At 34.4% G+C, this 17,824-nt stretch overlaps 1 protein-coding gene across 1 annotated transcript; it reads right to left on the bottom strand.

Annotated features, from left to right (window-relative positions):
* Window positions 1-33: 33 nt before the first annotated feature.
* LOC125055057 (P protein-like) lies at window positions 34-16,110 on the bottom strand. Its single transcript, XM_047657264.1, has 17 exons — window positions 15,984-16,110; window positions 12,310-12,498; window positions 11,217-11,346; window positions 10,571-10,610; window positions 9,822-9,957; window positions 9,533-9,675; window positions 9,050-9,283; window positions 8,221-8,424; window positions 7,376-7,491; window positions 6,707-6,845; window positions 5,219-5,354; window positions 4,381-4,583; window positions 4,141-4,234; window positions 3,606-3,748; window positions 2,735-2,845; window positions 1,913-2,060; window positions 34-1,745 (listed from the first exon to the last, which is right to left on the bottom strand). Exons 2-17 carry the CDS (start codon window positions 12,485-12,487, stop codon window positions 1,567-1,569), a joined length of 2,334 nt encoding a protein of 777 aa, XP_047513220.1. The 5' UTR covers window positions 12,488-12,498; window positions 15,984-16,110; the 3' UTR covers window positions 34-1,566.
* Between the last annotated feature and the right edge of the window lie 1,714 nt (window positions 16,111-17,824).

Raw genomic sequence — 17,824 nt, 5'->3', positions numbered from 1 at the left:
AGTAGAAATAACGTAGTGTTTTTTATATAGAACTCGGGTAGTTGTTACATACATTGTTATATACTAATATATCCATTTAACTCCGAATGCATTAGAATTTAATTAGAGTAAAAACAGTTTTATAGTCGGCGTCATACCTTATGTTATTGTAACGTGTAGGAAAAGTCAGTCCATCTCAAAATCACATTAATATATTTGTTTCGACTAATGTGACTTTGTTTCTAGGTTTAGATATAGTAAAATGTATATGGTATGATGCAGCATATTATATCTCGATACACGTTTTGAAATTACGATTTTGTTGGACTCACTAAACGGAATTCGCTGTAATAGGAAATGGGAAAAATTCTAAATTTAAATTACGGATAACATACACAGCAAAAACCTTAAAAAAAACGAATGGTTGTCCGTAATTTAAATGTAGGAACGCGGCGTTAATTGCCAATTGTTATAAGTTATTTTGGCTTGTTTGTTATTTTTTTAACGACTTTTGTTTCGTGTACGAGAGATCCGATTATATAGTTTTTTTTACTAAATATTAGTAGTTTTTAGTTTATTTTTTATCGGTAAAAATAAAATGGAGAATTTGTTTATGTATATTGTGTTTTATTGTCCTTAAAAATAACACTAATACGAGAGGGGTTCAAAGTTACGCATTAAGCCTAAGTGAGGGTAGGGCGAAACGTCTACCCTCACTGTCGACGCAATGAATATAATGAATAGGCGACTAAAACTTTGTATTTTGTGTAAATTAAATATGTATTACATTTTCAAGTCACCAATATTTTTCATCGAAATATATAAATAAATATTTTTGAGCTTATCTATCTCTATCTATCTTAGCTCTTCACAATATATGTATCAAATGACAATCTTAAGTTCAACTCATTAAATTATTTTGTACTTATAAAATTATTATAAATACACATTATACTAGCTATTTTTCAAATTCCAAATATCTACAATTAACAATTATAATTAAAGCAAAAAGATTTACGAAAGGTACTCAGAGTCGTTCATTAATAGTAAACGGTAATCACTTTTTAATATTGTTTTTGGTATAGTCAACGAATTCAGACGTAGAATAGAATCGCAGAACATAAGGATATCGTGTGCCGATTCCAAGTGGACCTGTCCCCATTTTAGATCGTAGTTGGCGGCGCTGGCGTCATTCTCCGTCTCTCTTCCTCTCTCTTCTTCGTATTGCAATGCGTAAGAGAGAGACAGCTGCCGCAGTGCAGCGCCACGCCGCCAAGCGGCAATTTGGGTTGCAGAAAGTTTGTCTTCAGAGCGCCAAGAAGAACTTTGCTTATATCCTACGTCTGAATTCGTTGGTATAGGCTAGTATTATACATAAGACATAGACATAACATTCATTACTAACGAAACACACACAGAAACACACTAAATAAGGTACATTTTGAGTGTGTAATGTGTGTGTTGTGGTTGTAACTGGCCCTGGCTTAGCATTATGCTGTGGAGCAGACGTGTTCCACAGCGCTGGTCATTCTTCCAGACTCTTCTTACTTTCTTTCTTCAACATTGAGTATATACGTCAAATACGTCCTAATGCCATTCAAAGACACAATGACAAATCAAAAGGTACACGGAGCAAACAACAAGATGGCCGATCATAATGGGAAAACCTACTTTGAAGAACTTCGTGAATGTAAATTTATATCCGTGCTGTTCTGCTACTCCTGCGCACACCACGTTTGCGCTTGCGCCGATTAGTGTACCGTTGCCTGAAATAATAATTACCTTACTAAGTATCATTCAACAGATTTTTTTCTTCAAATATGCAGAAAGAAATTTGGAGCTGTTTTAAAGTAGAATGGACAAATTTACCAAATATATTTTTTCTAGGAAGGAAAATCACAAAATAAAATATCTAAGTTAACTATTTTATTACCTCCCAAACATGCGCCATACAACAAAGCCCAAATGAGTGGTGCCATCGGCAGGTTCAACTTGGGATTGGTACCAATTGATACCACAACTCGCACCATCATTGTTGTAAGTGGTATATTGTCAACGAAGGCCGATATAGTGCCGGATACCTGTAAGTTTGACTGAAAATGAATTCACAAGGACGAATTTAAGGAAAACAATCAAGCATTGCTCCAGTGCCTATGCCTCAGGGTGGCTGATGGTTACGTTAGGAGACGACTTCGACCGCTGTTACTATTTGTACTTTCAGGGAAAACTAACCCCTCGAAAAGGGCACACGACAAAAAGTATGGAAATAATGATCTGCAAAGATAGATGATTTTAATTGTCCGTTGAGTGATCTGACAGAAAGTCTGCGTCATGTCAGATCCTATACTTTAATAAATAGTTAGTCTTTTTGGAAATATTTTAATCTATTAATGTTTAATTTTGTGTTGTTTTTCTATTATTGTTTTTACGTATTGTTTTGTTTGTGATGATATTATGTAAATAATTGCCGCATTGGATTAATCTGTTCAGTTCTGACCAGTTCGAGTATTTTTTTATATATATTCCTTGAACTCTGATGAAGGTTTTTTATGGAGAGAAAATAAAAAAAAAACCTTGAAAAATGTAGTTTAATACAGAACTTTGGTTTTTATTCCGGAAAAGCGAACAGTTTCTATGGGGTAGTATAGCAGAATGTTTCATAATATGTTGGTATGTAGCTACTAAAAAGCTTAGTAAAATCATATTAAGGCGATACAAAGTTCGCGGGGGCAGTTATGTAATAAAATCTTATTACCCATATAATCAATATGAGAGCGACGGCCAATCTTGAAGATTCGTCCACTTTTAATATAACTTGTTCCATTAGACCTCCGATATATAGGATTAAGCCAAGTTTTGATAACGCCTGAAAAAACATATAAAATAAACTATAAACCTACATTTGTTAAAGAATATCCTGCCACATTAGTAACAGTGATAATAACAAAATCTGTAATAATAATGATAGTAAAGCCTTGTTTTATTTCTATATCTTTTCCAGTATTTTCCTTAAGTCAGAAAGAAAAGGGGACCTGCACTGCCTTTAGGAAGTTAATATTATTTATTTTTGTTAATGGTCAAAGAGAGAACTTTACTGATTTTAATTGGTCATTTTCCTCAGATCAGAGCGTAGTTTTGAGCTATAAACACTGGCTCATTCAGTGTGATTCTAAATTAATAAAATAATTTGGCTTAAATTATACCACATCTGGCTAAAATATTTATTTATTAATAACAATGGGCAAAAATATCTAGATTTTTCGGGCTCTGTAGCCGACTGCACAGTCTTTCAGTCAGTGGAGCTCTACGCTCCACTAAACACCACGGCTACCTCCCCAAATTCGAGCGCTTACTGGAGATAATATCTGTTTTCTCAAACCTGTACGAACAGAAATGCTCCATTTAAACATGATTTGCGGTGAGTCCAGCATATTGTTGAACAGTTTATAAAGAAACATAGCATCCAACAGATCCCGTAGACAATTTATTTTATTATTTGAACTACAAATGAATGAGAAAACTCCCTTGGCACGCACCACCATAGAGTCAAAAGTCACAGACTTCTAACACTGCTTCTATGGGCGTTATTATTCTAATAAAATTAATGTATCTCGCTCTTAACTTACCTCCATAAGCACGAATAGAGCAGCAAAGAAAAGTAGAGTAGACCATTCAACTCGGTGTAATATGGGTTCAATATCCATCCGATCAGCTAATAATAAGAGCAAAATGGCGCCCAGAAGAGCTGTCATTGCGAGTGATACCCTATCTAAAAATTATTTTTTATGCATTTAGGTTTTAAATTTAAAAGGACTCGCAATTTTTTACACTTTTTAGTTTTTTAAACTTCTAGCAATGCTTAGTGCATGTGCGTAAAGAGTTTCTTCAAATATTCGTATACGTCAATATAATAGTATTATCTTTTGACAGCTAGAACTCGACTACTCGATAATATACAATAAACAAAAAAAAATCACTGTCACTACAACCTTTTTAGGTCTGGGCCTCAGAATTCTGTATCTGTTTCAGGATCATTTGTTAATCTAATAGGCAATCTAGTAGGCGATCAGCCTTCTGTGCCTGACGCACGCCGTCGACTTTGCTGCCTCGACTGCTCGATAATATATGATTCCAAGTTGGTGCAAAATTTTTAATACTTACTTAGCTCTGGTATTGAGTGTAAAAAGAATACTGTCACCACAAAAATTATAGCCACTGATGATTTTATTAGAAGACCTTTGTCGCGGATTTTGTACTGAAAAAAAAGTATAAATCAGTAATTAAATATTATATATAATTCAGTCTACTGAGCGGAATGGGCCTAATTTAATCTGTTATAATATCTTTCATCGACAAAAGGGGTTATCACAGAAACTAATCGGATACAAAAATACTACATACCTTTTCTTTTAACTCGACCAAAGTGCTTTTAAAGGTATCTTTGGGGCAGGCTCGTTTATTCCTCTCTTTAACCATGTTCTTCAACTGTTTGTTTAGTTTGTCTATCTTTCTCTCTAATCCCTCTCTAACCACGGCGACGCCATTACTCAAATGCGGAAGGGATTCCGCCGCCCGACGCCATATCGATATTTGATGGTGTAATTCTGAAAGAGTAGAACGTTAGGTGGACGGGGATTGCGATAGAGTTGCTGCATCTGACACATGACAAGACAAGCTTCATAAGACGGCTAACCTCCAGTGATGGAGAGGCACCGAAAGAAGAAGATAGTACAAGGTATATATTTTAAAAAAATCGAGAAAGGTAAATTAAACGTAGGTTTTGCAGACACACCTTACACACTACCTTAGTTAACAAATAAATTAACTTCATTAATTATATAAGATCAGCGACCAAAGTAGAAGACATTAAAAAGAAAATAAGGCAATTGAAATGGCGCTGGACTGGGCACATGATGAGAGATAGCAGGTTGAAATGGACAAAAATAATTACAGAATGGCAACCACGCGATGGAAAAAGGAAAAGAGGAAGACAGAACAAGAGATGGGCAGACGATAAAAAGAGAATAGCACAACTTGGATAAGAAGAGCTAATATCAGAAAAGAATGGAAACAGCTGGAAGAGGCCTATGTGTCACAGGACACGCTGACTACCTAAAAAGGGTCAAGTGACGGATTAGATTAAGTTTTATTTATGTAACTTAAATAAGTGTTATTATATTGTACTGGGTATCAGCAAGCTTATTAAAAAAAAAATATATTTGAAATAATTGTTAGTTACCTTGTATTTCCCTAGGCACCCTAAGGCGAAGCTTGTTCACATCCCTATACATGTATTTTATCTGAAGTGTAGTCTGAAGTACTATAAACACTACACCAACTGACATGTGTGCTGTGAAGTTAGTGAAGTTTATACCCTGAAAAAAAAACAGAAAGTGTTTGCACTTACGTGAGAATGTAGTTAGGTACTTACAGTGCTCAACTGTCAAATTTCTGCTTCTGTTTTTTTATTCCTACTTTATTGTTATAAAGCTTAGCAGCCGGAAATTAATTGTTATTTATGGCAGGAGATTATAAGCAATAGCTTGTTTAAGCTATCATGGAATATGCTTAAAATGAGTATTAAGAATATCCGTAGCGCTAAATCATAAGCACACCCCACATACCTACACACCCTCACATTCAGACCATCACACAACACAGCCGAATTAGGTATTACGTAAAGTGTATTGAATAATTTTTATTGATTTTTTCCGTTGGTAAATGTTTAAACCTTTTTTTATATATTATGTATTCCATCTTTGGCTATATGTTAAGTATAATTGTTTTTTGTTAGATGTAGGATTACGAAATAAATAAATAAAAGTTTTTTTTAACCTTTATTCACCTAAAGCCAATGTTAAAATTATCCTCGTAACCCAGGCTTTGGTGAGAGCTGCCTGTGACCAGATGATGTCATTTTAGCGACTCTCATCCCTGTGCTCGTAGGTTCGATCCCCGGCTGTGCGCAAATAGACTTTCTTATGTGGGCATTTAACATTCGCTCAAACGGTGAAGGAAAACATCGTGAGGAAACCGGCTTGCCTAAGACCTACAACGCACTAGCGGCTGGCCGCAATGCGGTGTGCCGCTGCGGCGGGCCGCACATAGATTATTATATGAAACCGCACGATAACAACGCACTGACTTGCGGTCAACCGTCAACCGCTCCGGTTGATCTGGAGCTGCGGCGAGCCGCACGGGTTGAATGATGCGGTACGCCGCATCCCTCCACGCACTCGGCGCGGTTAGCCGCAAATACCACGTCCTACCCGCCTCAGTCATCGCTTGTTCTTTGCGCTAGACACTATGCAGAGATTTTTTGACGATATTTTCTACGATTATATAAATAAATAACTGCCGCAACTTCTTCAACGTCCATCATGCGCAATATTTGCAAGAAGCACTGACGAGTGACGATTGCGGCAGACCGCAATAGGACCGCAATAGGGACGGTTAGCCGGAATACGGCAGGCCGCTACGGCGGACCGTATATACCGCGGCCCGCCGCAGCGGCACACCGCATTGCGGCCAGCCGCTAGTGCGTTGTAGGCCTTAGACTCAAAAAGTCAACGGCGTGTGTCGGGCACAGGAGGCTGATCACCTACTTGCCTATTAGATTGAAAAATGATCATGAAACAGATACAGAAATCTGAGGCCCAGACCTAAAACGGTTGTAGCGCCACTGATTTAAATGAAATAATATCGGAATCTAACAAGAAATACTTACAGCATTGATGACAGCTTTATTAGAAGCAACAATGACATTAGGTGGATCTCCTACCGGGGTGGCAGTCCCACCTATATTGCTGTATATCGCCATGAACATTAATATTGGTACTGGATCCAGGTCCATTACTTCGCATAATCTGAAAATAATTCTTGTGTTTCAGTAAGCTTATGAGGCCATTCAAGTAGTACGTAAGCAGATTTATTACAATTTATCCCCCCCCCTCATGTTGTCAGCAAAAGTAAAAAAAGATCTCAAAAAGAATAGTACATAAACGAATATTTTTTTTCATCCTCGAAAATGTATTTCGTTTTCAAGCATAGACAATATGTGGGTAATATGTGTAAAGAAGTAAATAATTACTGTTGACGTAATCACCAAATAAGAAAATCAAAGATCCCCCCTCTGCCAATAGTGCTCAAGTAATACTTGAGCGGTACCTATGGTACTATAAGCTACACACATTTGTTCTGTGGAGGAAGAGATGGATTTTCTTATTGTAGAACCTCCTATTATTGTTAGTTATACACCAGGAACGTGAAACTTGTTTCATAGGAGTGCGTAAATTAATGTATGGGAAAAATAATGACAACGTTCACCAAACTTCATTGATGACGGTGAAGGAAGGTGCGTAAGAAGTTTAATAATTCATAAATAAGAATTGTTTACCTTATAGTAACAGGCGACATTAGTAGCACCGTGGTCACATTGTCCAAAAAAGTAGACAAGACAGCAGTTATTATGCATAGAAGGAAAATCAATGGCCACAGTTTTCCTTTCGTCACCTTGAATAATAAATATTCTTGGTTCAAAAGCTAGCCAAAAGTTTTATTTGCGTTAATTTGGTCGTTATAGTCTTCGTCGAACGTGTCTTTTCATCCCGATATTAGCGCGAAAGTATTTTAAAAGAAAATAAACTATTATATAGCGATAAATAAAATTGTCATGAATATGTCACAGCCTAGCCTTTTAAATAAACAGCGCCGTTTAACTAGCGGCCTTAAAGATATTCAGCCAGTTGATCAAACAGCTAGGCAGATGACTAGGACCGATGACGTTTCATTACTTGCTTAGCTTGTTGACTGGTTATTTAAATTTAGTTCCACTTTGATGGTGTTTTCCAAAGTTTTGAAACAAGTGCAATGGAAGAGTCTAGTGACAATAATAATCTGATTTTAGCTGTGACTGACTCAAGCAATAAATTTTTAAAGAAATATTTTAAGTTTTTAAGTTTCATTTCTTTTATTTCTACCAGATGATCACTCTATCGTACGAATGGCCTAAGCATTAGCCAAACAGTTTATTCAATGTTGTAACAAAAGCTACGGCTGAATATCTTTCAGGCCGCTAGTTAAACAGCGCTTTTTATTTAAAAGGCTGTTAATTCAACGGCTTAGTAAGCTAGTTGGCTGCGACATATACACTAAGAACACTTCTTGGACAGATAAAATTTAATAAGTTAACGTTTTTAAATCGGTAACACATACGTAAACCAAAAATAGTTTGATACATACTTCAAAAGTAAACACAGCCAAGAAATCGAAAATGCCAGTCTCCGCCATGATAGCCACTAATATCATCATGCTGAAGAGCAGAAGTAGTGTTTCCACGTCCAGCCATGAGATCACCTCTGGCAAACTCGGCCTTTGTCCAACTAGAGCTAAAGCAGCCAGTGATGTTGTCGATACTAATAACGCTGCCATGGTTCTGTTAATAATCTAAAAAACATTTTAAACCTAAATAATATACTTAGAATACTTAACGCGATAGATTTTATTTATTACTTTATGGTCTGTGCACAGAGATTTTAAGTGAGAGGAACAATTTCTCAAAAAGCCAAAATATCTTGAGGAATCAGCAAGTGTAAGAATATTCACCAATACATATGAAATTCGTATATAGTCTAACCTCTTACGCCAAAATACAAAATTCAACGCGTGACCAACTGAAAGTGTATCCTACCTGCCAAAATAATTAAAGGAAACCTATTAAAATTGTCTCGAAGAATGCCAGTCTTTTCAGTTGTTCGGATTATTACCTACAGCTGAGTTTCATCATCGGACGTCGAGGCAGAATACGAAATTCCAGCCGTATCACCTCAAGGTCCGCCGTTCCACAACTAAGCGTTTTCAGTTTCCTTTCAAGTATTTCCGAATCAATTAGACTTAAGGTCCTTCCAGAAAAGAGCGTACCAATTCTTATAAGGGCGGCAACCCACTCGCGAACCCCCTCCCATTGAGAATGTCCATGGACGGCGGTATCACTTAAGATTAAAAAAATAGTAAGAGCCGTATCCTAAGAAGCTAGACAAAAAGGTTTTATAGATAACTAAATATTACTTACCTCAAAAATAATTAGAACATACAGTACAAAAAGTAGAATAATAGCGTAAAGAACGCCGGTGCTGCCATCTAGTGGATTCAAATCAAAACTCAGTTTAAAGGCAGTCACGCTAGATGCCGTTGTTCTTAGTTTTAATATATAGCTTGTTTTATTAAGCTGGAATATATGATATCGCATTTCTCCTCTATTATAATTTAAATTATTTGAGAGTGTAATGTACCAGGGCTGTGAAATCTGAAAAAAAAAATGTTTTTTTAAACTTTTTATATTTGCTCTGAAACGTCACAAATTATTTGAATAATGTTATGTGTGTTTGATAAAGTGCTAAATAATATAAGAATTAACTATGATGATATGTTTCGTAATGTAATATGTAATTCTGTAAAATTCTAACTTTTAAGGCAAATTTTCGCGCCATTGTGTGATTGTTTTACCATATTCTTGCAAATAAATTTTTATTATTATAAATACCATTCACAATACCTCATCTCCTTCAAGCCAGACCACCATTTTATCAGCAGAATCATATTCACTGGAGTTAAGATTTCGTTCATCGCGAGCCGATAGAAATGGTCCATTTATCTTAACTGATATCGCTTCCGCATTTAATGTGCCGAGTGTATAATCTGTAAAGAAATATAGTATAATTTTTATTTACTTATACTTCGTTACATTTATAGAAAAACAAATAACATAATACATAAAAATTATAAGGGATGTATCAACTTCATATGTTACGTGGAACTATTTAATTTCATCATGAATTACTTACTATTGATATCTCCGGGTAGAACAGCGGTGGTTTTAAATATTTCTTCCTTTTCATTATGCGTTAAGAATACACCAGTAAAAAATACCCAACAGCCAAGAAGGAGTGACATTTTTATATAGTAGCGGGTTCTTTTTGCCTGAAAATTATGTAATTTTTATCTAAACTGTCCACTTCTGTAGCTTGTATCTTTGCTTAATAAATTGTCTGCTATATGTGATTAAAATAATAATTTGTTTATTAAAATTTTACTCATAAATTAGTATTTATGTTTTTATGCATAACAAAATGTGTCGGTGAAAACTAAAAAATATTGCGTAGTTTTTAATTATGTATATGTCGTAGCCATATCGCAGATTAGCTCAATTCATGAAATGTTTCATTGTCTATTGGCCACATCGTGATGTGGTTTGGGCAGATCAATGATAAGAAATCGTTTCTCGATATGGGCAACTAAACGGGCGGCTTATATACCAATATATACCAATGGTGCTACAGCCTTTGAGGTATGGGCCTCAGATTACTGTATCTGTTCCATGATAAGTGTAGGCAAGTAGGTAATCAGACTACTGTGCGTACACATCTACTTTTCGGGTCTAAAGCATGCCGGTTTCCTCACGATGTTTTCCTTCACCGTAGTTTTAAAGTTATAAGTATCATTTTAAAGTAAAGTATTCACAAATATACTTTGGACACATAAATGGGTAAAAAATCTAATTGGCATACCCTTATTTTTTTAAATTTATAATTACCTGCTCGTGTTTTTTTCTGTTCTGTGGTGAAATATGCAATCTGAAATGTGGATCATACAGTCACTTCACGCAGTTAGGAAAAAAAATATCTAAGCGGCTTTAAATTTTTTGAAGTGCGTCACGAAGATGTGCAGCGTTTTCGTCGAAGAAGAGCGATTGAGAGCGAGTGAGAAGGGCGAATTACCGAAAAATACCTTTTTAAAAATAGAAATTCTATTTTTAAAAAGAATTTATGAAATATTAGTATGTATTTTATATTTTATTAAAATAATTTATTGAAATCTCAAATGACGAATTGTAATTTAAAATGCCATGTGTTTTTATTATCGAAGAAATTAATTAAATGTATAATTTGTATTAATTTTCGACACTTAATATTTTAATGACAATTAAATTCATTAAATTCCTAACATATCTTCCCTTTTCCTTCCCTCTAAGTTTCGGAAATCTAAAGCTTTAGATTTGTATAAATATGAACAATACTTAAAAATTAGTTAAAGCTAAAGAAGTTTCACTTCTTACATGTGAACTTAACATTTCATTGTTTCGCTTATATTTTATTGTTGTACGTGAGTGGTTAATATAGAGTAAAACTAAAATCCTCTTTTTTTTTAAAGCACCCCGATGACCCAGGAAACGTACGTACTCAGTATTTTCGTGATCCTGAATAAGAAATCCTTCATGTTCATTGTTGGGGACCAGTATGGGGTCATTGTTAATGGTGAATTTAGCTCTTTTGTCTCCGTTCTGAGCATTATTGACATCACCTGAATCACCTGAAATTATATTTATAAACAAAATACAGCTGTTATTTATTTATTTCATTTGTTTTTGGTATGTTTAATTTAATTTTACTTTATTGACAATTCTCATACAGTTGACAGAAATAAATTGAGTAAAAGAAAAAATGTGAACACACGCTACAACTCTCAAACTAACTTTATTCATATAGGTAACCAAGTACACTTATGAACGTCAACAGAAAAGATGTTAAATTAATTCTAAATTTACATTTACTACCAGTTCGCAAGTCAAGGGCGTAAAGCGGGCAAGAAGATCTCTATATGGACCTTAGCCTTAGAATGCATGCGTTTATTTGACGTTTATGCAACTAGGTGATCAGCCTTCTGAGTCCGATTTTTAGGCGGCTTCCTCATTGTGTAATGAGGATGGGAAGATTTAAGCACAAAGAATAATTTTTTTTTTGCAAAGTCGTTTCAAACACGAAGATTCAAACAGTGGAGAATCTAAATGAATACTTTACATATAATTTTGGGTAAATAAATGACGTCACCGGAATCTTTATCAGAAATTACTGTTTGCCATATAAGGAATCCCGGATTTTGATAAATTATTACACAAACACGAATATTTTCGTACAAAATATGAGAACCTAATATGTGTGTGTCAAAGTCAACATTAAGTAACATGTAATATTTTTATTGAGTTCTTGTAAATAACCCAAAGACAGTGGTGCTACAACCCTTGGTTATTGGTCTTAGCTATCTGTATTTATTTCGTGATTAATTTTTAAGCAATAGCATCAACTTTCTGTGTCTGACACACACCATAGACCTTTTGGGCCTAATGCATGGCGGTTTACACACTATGATTTCCTTTACCGTTATTTAGAAAGAAAAGTCCATTGGTGCAAAGCCGGGATTCGAACCTATGACCGCATAGTCAAGACAACAATTTTTGTTTTCAAGTAATTAAAGAGAGATTGTAAAATAGCTCACCCAATTCTTCATACTTCTGCCGTATCTGCTCAAACGATGGGTCCTTTTTAATCTCGTCTGGTAACCCATTCCATAGCTGTAATGTGTCAGCGGTGAGTTCTACACATGATACTAGGGAGTACGTACTTTTGTGGACCTCCCTGTCGGTGGTTTTGTGACACAATAGCTTATTCATCATATGGCATTAGGCTGGAAGCAAATAATATTTATTTCCGACACACAAATAAACAGTATTTACAATATACTTAACCTCTAATAATAATTATGAAAAATAGGTAAATAGAAAATTTAAACAAATTTAAGAAGTTTGAATCTACCAGGCGCCAACTTAAATCGTTAATTAGCGCCTATGCTCTTGAACCCCACGGCCCAAGAGTCTTTACTCCAAGGGAACAAAATCATTGTTAAATAAAAATTCGAATTTAAGTATTACGCTTTTACCGGCTAACAGCCCTGCGATTCTGTAACTCACTTTTCGAACTCACACAGCGGTTTTCGCATCGGCGGTCGCTCTCTGAAAAAACACTGTGTGAGTTCGAAAAGTGAGTTACAGAATCGCAGGGCAGGTATAATTAAAGTAGGATCATTTATAATTTAAACATTTGTCATCAAGGACCTACCCCAGTAAAATACCATATATGTATCTATGTATGTATGATAGATAGAGGGATCATACATAGAGTGTTTGTTTTTTTTTAAGACAGAGCACATATTTTTAAACCAATATAGAAACTAAAATGATATATGTACAGTGTGGTGTTACATAATATAAATAGTGAATAAGTGTAGTATTGTTGCCAAGTGCATCGTGTCTATTTGTGCCTACAATAAATAATCGTGTTAGTAATACGTTAATAATATAGTCAAGGTAATGTAACATAGCACACATTACAGTAATAAAAATAGTTTATAAAATTTAAAAAATAGATCACAAGATTAATCTAAAAAAAAATCGGTCGGGAGTCTGCTGCTAATGCTGGCAGCATTTCCTCGCTGTATTGCTGTTGAGCGAGGAAAGCACCAGCTCTGGGGTCACTACTACTATCTACCAGGCGACAATATAAATCTATAATTAGCACATGTGTACAGCGCCACGGCGCAAGAGTTTCTACATGAAAGGGTTCAAAGTTGAAGAGTAGAAATGAAAAAACGAAAAATCGAAATGTATAAACCGTATCTATAATTGAAAGGTGATGTTGAAACACTCCGGGTGTGTATGATTCGGAAATAAATATTGGAGTCACATAGCGAGCTACGTACAACGTTGATTCGGACCCCTGTCCAGTTTTCTCATGATATTTTCCAATGTACATGTAATTATATTAATTATATTGTATAAAAAACTCTTGAACCCACGACCTTGGTGTAAAAGTCGCTAACAAAATACACAGAAGAAGTTTAATTTTGCCTATCCGAATTTATCTTTTTATAACCGAAATAAAGATATATTTTATCTTTTATCTGCTATATCTGCGACATATCCACATTTTAATTCACTATGAAAATGTAAATAGATTATAACTGTGAGATGATTATCTCCACATGCATGCGCATTGACAGATTGATTCAATTATCTGCATCTGTTTATCTGTGACATTATTTAATCGCCTTCGTTCACAGTTTGCCTAGAATTAAATAAAAAATGCTCTTTTTTAAAATGGACAGCCCACTACCGAATATATCAATCTCTGGATAAGTAGTGTTTGATATTCGCGAAGAATTGCAATGATAGGTGCCTGAACTCTTAAGTTGGTTTATACAAAGGGAATTTGAAAATTCTGCTGATTACTATTCTGTATTTGATTTGTATATTTATATATTCGGCATTAGTGTAACTATTTTGATTACTAAAACCTTAAAACTTACCGACACATTGCCACACACACATTGCCATATCAAGGTAATGTTGGACAAACTTCGTATATGATCTCTTGTCTTTCTCATGTAATACATGGATCAAATAGTTGTGTTTGCTCCGGCGCTGCGGGAAATGCAGCCCCGCCCTTACGTAGGGGCTGCTCTTCCTCCGCGCCTCCGATTATTTATATACACTCTAGGGGTAAGGCAGACATGACCATGTGGATAGTGGGGTGCTCTGATTCGGTTTTGGGTACTTTTAGATTTTTTTTTTGGCAAAAAAGGTCATGCGTCATCATAACAACACTAGTTATGATGCTGAGAACTCATGACGAAGTCATAAAAAAAATCAGCCTCAAAATCGCGCAAACGGAAAATTTACCCAAGATATAAGATAACCTGTTTCTTTCGGTTTTTACTGGTTATAACTAATATAATTTATCCGGTTAGTTATAATTATCATATGTCTAATAATGGATTGCCTTCATGGTCTCAAGCATATATAATTATAGAACATACTTATATAGAATTATAATATGATATGGCCTTCCTAGGAGGGCAGTCGTACGAAAATTATTGAAGGTTTCTACCACGTGTGAATTGCACACGTTTTTTTTTATTGCGTGTGTGTATCTTAGGTATATTGTTGATTTAGGGTCACCTGTTAGGACAGGATTGTGTTTTTTGTAAACAAATAAATCTTTTATTCGCAGCGTACGCAATTCGAAAGACGTGAAAGACTTTAGTTGGAAGAGTACAATTAGAATAATTGGGTCTAACCCATTTGGATGTATGAATTTTTAATCAATAAATATACCTGCAGCTGAGTTTCACTATCGGACGTCAAGGCAAAATACAAAATACCATCCGTCGTTCCACAACTGAGCGTTTTCTAAGGCAGTTTGTGCCGCGCACCACCACTATGTGGAACCAGCCCACTGAAGTATTTCCGAACCAATTCGACTTAGGGTCCTTCAAGAGCGTACCAATTCTTGAAAGGCCGGCAACGCACTTGCGAGCCTTCTGGCAATGTGAGTGTCCATGGGCGGCGGTATCACTTAACATCAGGTGAGCCTCTTGCCCGTTTGCCTCCTAATACATTAAAAAAAATATATATATATATTTTCATAACTTCATTGAAAGAAAACCGGTATTTCAAAAGTCGGTAAACATCGACTTTAAATGTTTACTGCGAGGTTTCTTTATAATTTAATACAGTAGGTACTTAAGCTACTGCTTAGCATATTTCAAAGAAATTTAGTTCGATTTCCGGAAAAAAATTCTTCATTTTGCAGAAATAAAATCTTTAAAAAAACCTTAATAAAACACGTAAATGTGTGCCGCTCAAAAATTTTAATGTTTTCCTGGACATCAGTCAAAAGTACTTTGTACGAATCAAAACAAAAATGCTTTACTTATAATTAAGATATTAGGATTTAACTACAGTAAGAAAAAATACAATACCTATATTATCTTTATAAAAAAATAAAATTATAAATTCCGTTGCAATTTGTTTAAGATAAATTAAAAAAAAATTGTAAATTTGTGTGTATTGAAAATATAATATAGAAGTAAGTGTTTATGAATGAAATGCTGAATTTTGAACTGACTCATAAAGCGATATAGTGCTACTGGAGTGTATGACTATGAAGATTATGCAAGCATAAAAATCAGACATAAATATTAATTATATAAATAAACAATAAAGTTAAAGAAACATTTCTTAGCAACAAAAATAAATATTTACTCACAGACCTCAATGTAAAAACGTATCTAATAATAATCTATAAATAACATTGAATGTCTAAACACAATACCTTATATCCACCTAATGTTCCAAATAAATTCCTTGGACTTATAAATTATAATAACTAAATATGTATATTAATACTAAACGCAATTTTTTCGTGATTATTTGCAAATCAATCATGCGCGCGAATGAACACCATTGTATTACGATAAAAACTGAACTGACAACAAATTGCAAAAATCAGCGAGAAATGTCATATTATTATAATCATGACATTGGAATTGACGCTGTCAACGAGCGCCATTTTGAAATGATTAAACATAATATATTATGCGTCATTGGAAAAGTCCAATTATTTACCACTAGATGGCGCCACACAGTTTCATAAAAGTAATTATTATATGATAATATACAGTTATATATAAACACTGGTAAAAATTCAAGGCTCATACACAAACAGGGCTGTAGATTGTAGTGTTGGCCTAGTGGCTTCATCGTGGGACTCTCATCCCTGAGGTCGTATGTTCGATATGTTATCGAGGTTATATGAATCGATATGGGGAACATATTTTGAGTTATAGGAAGGTCCGTCACATGTGAGCATTACAATAGGTATTTAACTAGGGAGAGCAGTGTTGTCTGTGGCAGCAACTCTTATCACTGAAGTCGTAGATTCGATCCCCGGCTGTGCACCAATGGACTTTCTTTCTATGTGCGCATTTAAAATTCGCTGAAGGAAAACATCGTGAGGTGAAATCGACTTGCCTTAGACCCAAAGTCCACAGCGTGTGTCAGGCACAGGAGGCTGATCACCTACTTGACTGATAAAAGATCATAAAACATATACAGAAATCTATGGCTCAGTCATAAAAAAGTTGTATGCCACTGATTTATTTTTTTAACTAAAAATATTCAAAGACTCTTATGTTTTATTGGAAGTAAATTAATAAAATATGTAACTAATGAAAATATTTATTGCTTAAATGATTACAACAAAGTAACGATATCTTATTTAGCTTATAAATTAAGATTATATAGGCATCATACAAAACACATTTTCTCTAGAAATAATTTAACATCACTTATTACGTATTAAAATAAATAGTCGCACATCTTGCAAACATTTTATTATTATATTATATTATCATTTATTTTACGTTTCACTTTCATATATCGCTTGCCCCGAGGAACAAAGTCGGAAAGCACTCTTCTAACTGTTTTAATGTTTTTTTTTTTTAATTTTTCACTTTAATAATAACTAAGATTTTTTTTAATTTTTGCAAAACATTTTATTATAAAAAAACACGAGGATGTCTTTATTCTACGGAAATTATTTTGTGCACAATGTAATTTCCTGAAATAGATAGTAACAATCATAAAGATAGTTTTAGGTTAGGTTGAAATAATTCTACGAAATTATCATATAAGTTAATGCGACAGTTTAAAAACAAATAAAGATTGGTAATGATATATCTCTGTTTCACCAACGTCAAAAATTTCCGCGAAAAGAGTGGTAATACATTATTACCTACTGGACATTCGTCAAAATGTGTTGTCCGTAATTATGTTTAAACAGTGACACAATCGTAAAGCGTTTTTGCTCTTCAAACTCATTAGATAAATTACTGTAATATAAATTTATTTTTTAAAACTATTTACACTAAATACATAACAGCAATATTTACATCGTCAAAAAGGAAAAAAAAAGCTTTCATTTGCTATATATATTTGTATATGTAATGTACTTATTAATCTAGTAATAATAGCATTACCTTCGTATATTTTTCCTGAAAAACTGGATTTTGCTTTTACGACTTAGTTCCCCGGGGCAAGCGATATATTTCCAATTATAAATTTATGTCCCAAAAATGTTAATGCTTACAAAACTATATCTAATCAAAGTCCTAA

This window comes from Pieris napi, chromosome 13 (genome assembly GCF_905475465.1).
Source record: "Pieris napi chromosome 13, ilPieNapi1.2, whole genome shotgun sequence".
Taxonomy (NCBI): domain Eukaryota; kingdom Metazoa; phylum Arthropoda; class Insecta; order Lepidoptera; family Pieridae; genus Pieris; species Pieris napi.
Note: the sequence above shows the minus strand (reverse complement) of the source record. Positions and strands in the feature narration are given on the sequence as shown.

What these genes read in the sequence shown, in the direction of transcription:
- LOC125055057 (XM_047657264.1), bottom strand. Translation starts at nt 12,487, where the DNA reads ATGATGAATAAGCTATTGTGTCACAAAACCACCGACAGGGAGGTCCAC. An exon ending in GCAGAAGTATGAAGAATTGG is followed by an intron (nt 11,347 to 12,309) that starts GTGAGCTATTTT and finishes ATATAATTTCAG; the next exon opens with GTGATTCAGGTGATGTCAAT. An exon ending in CAGGATCACGAAAATACTGA is followed by an intron (nt 10,611 to 11,216) that starts GTACGTACGTTT and finishes TCCACATTTCAG; the next exon opens with ATTGCATATTTCACCACAGA.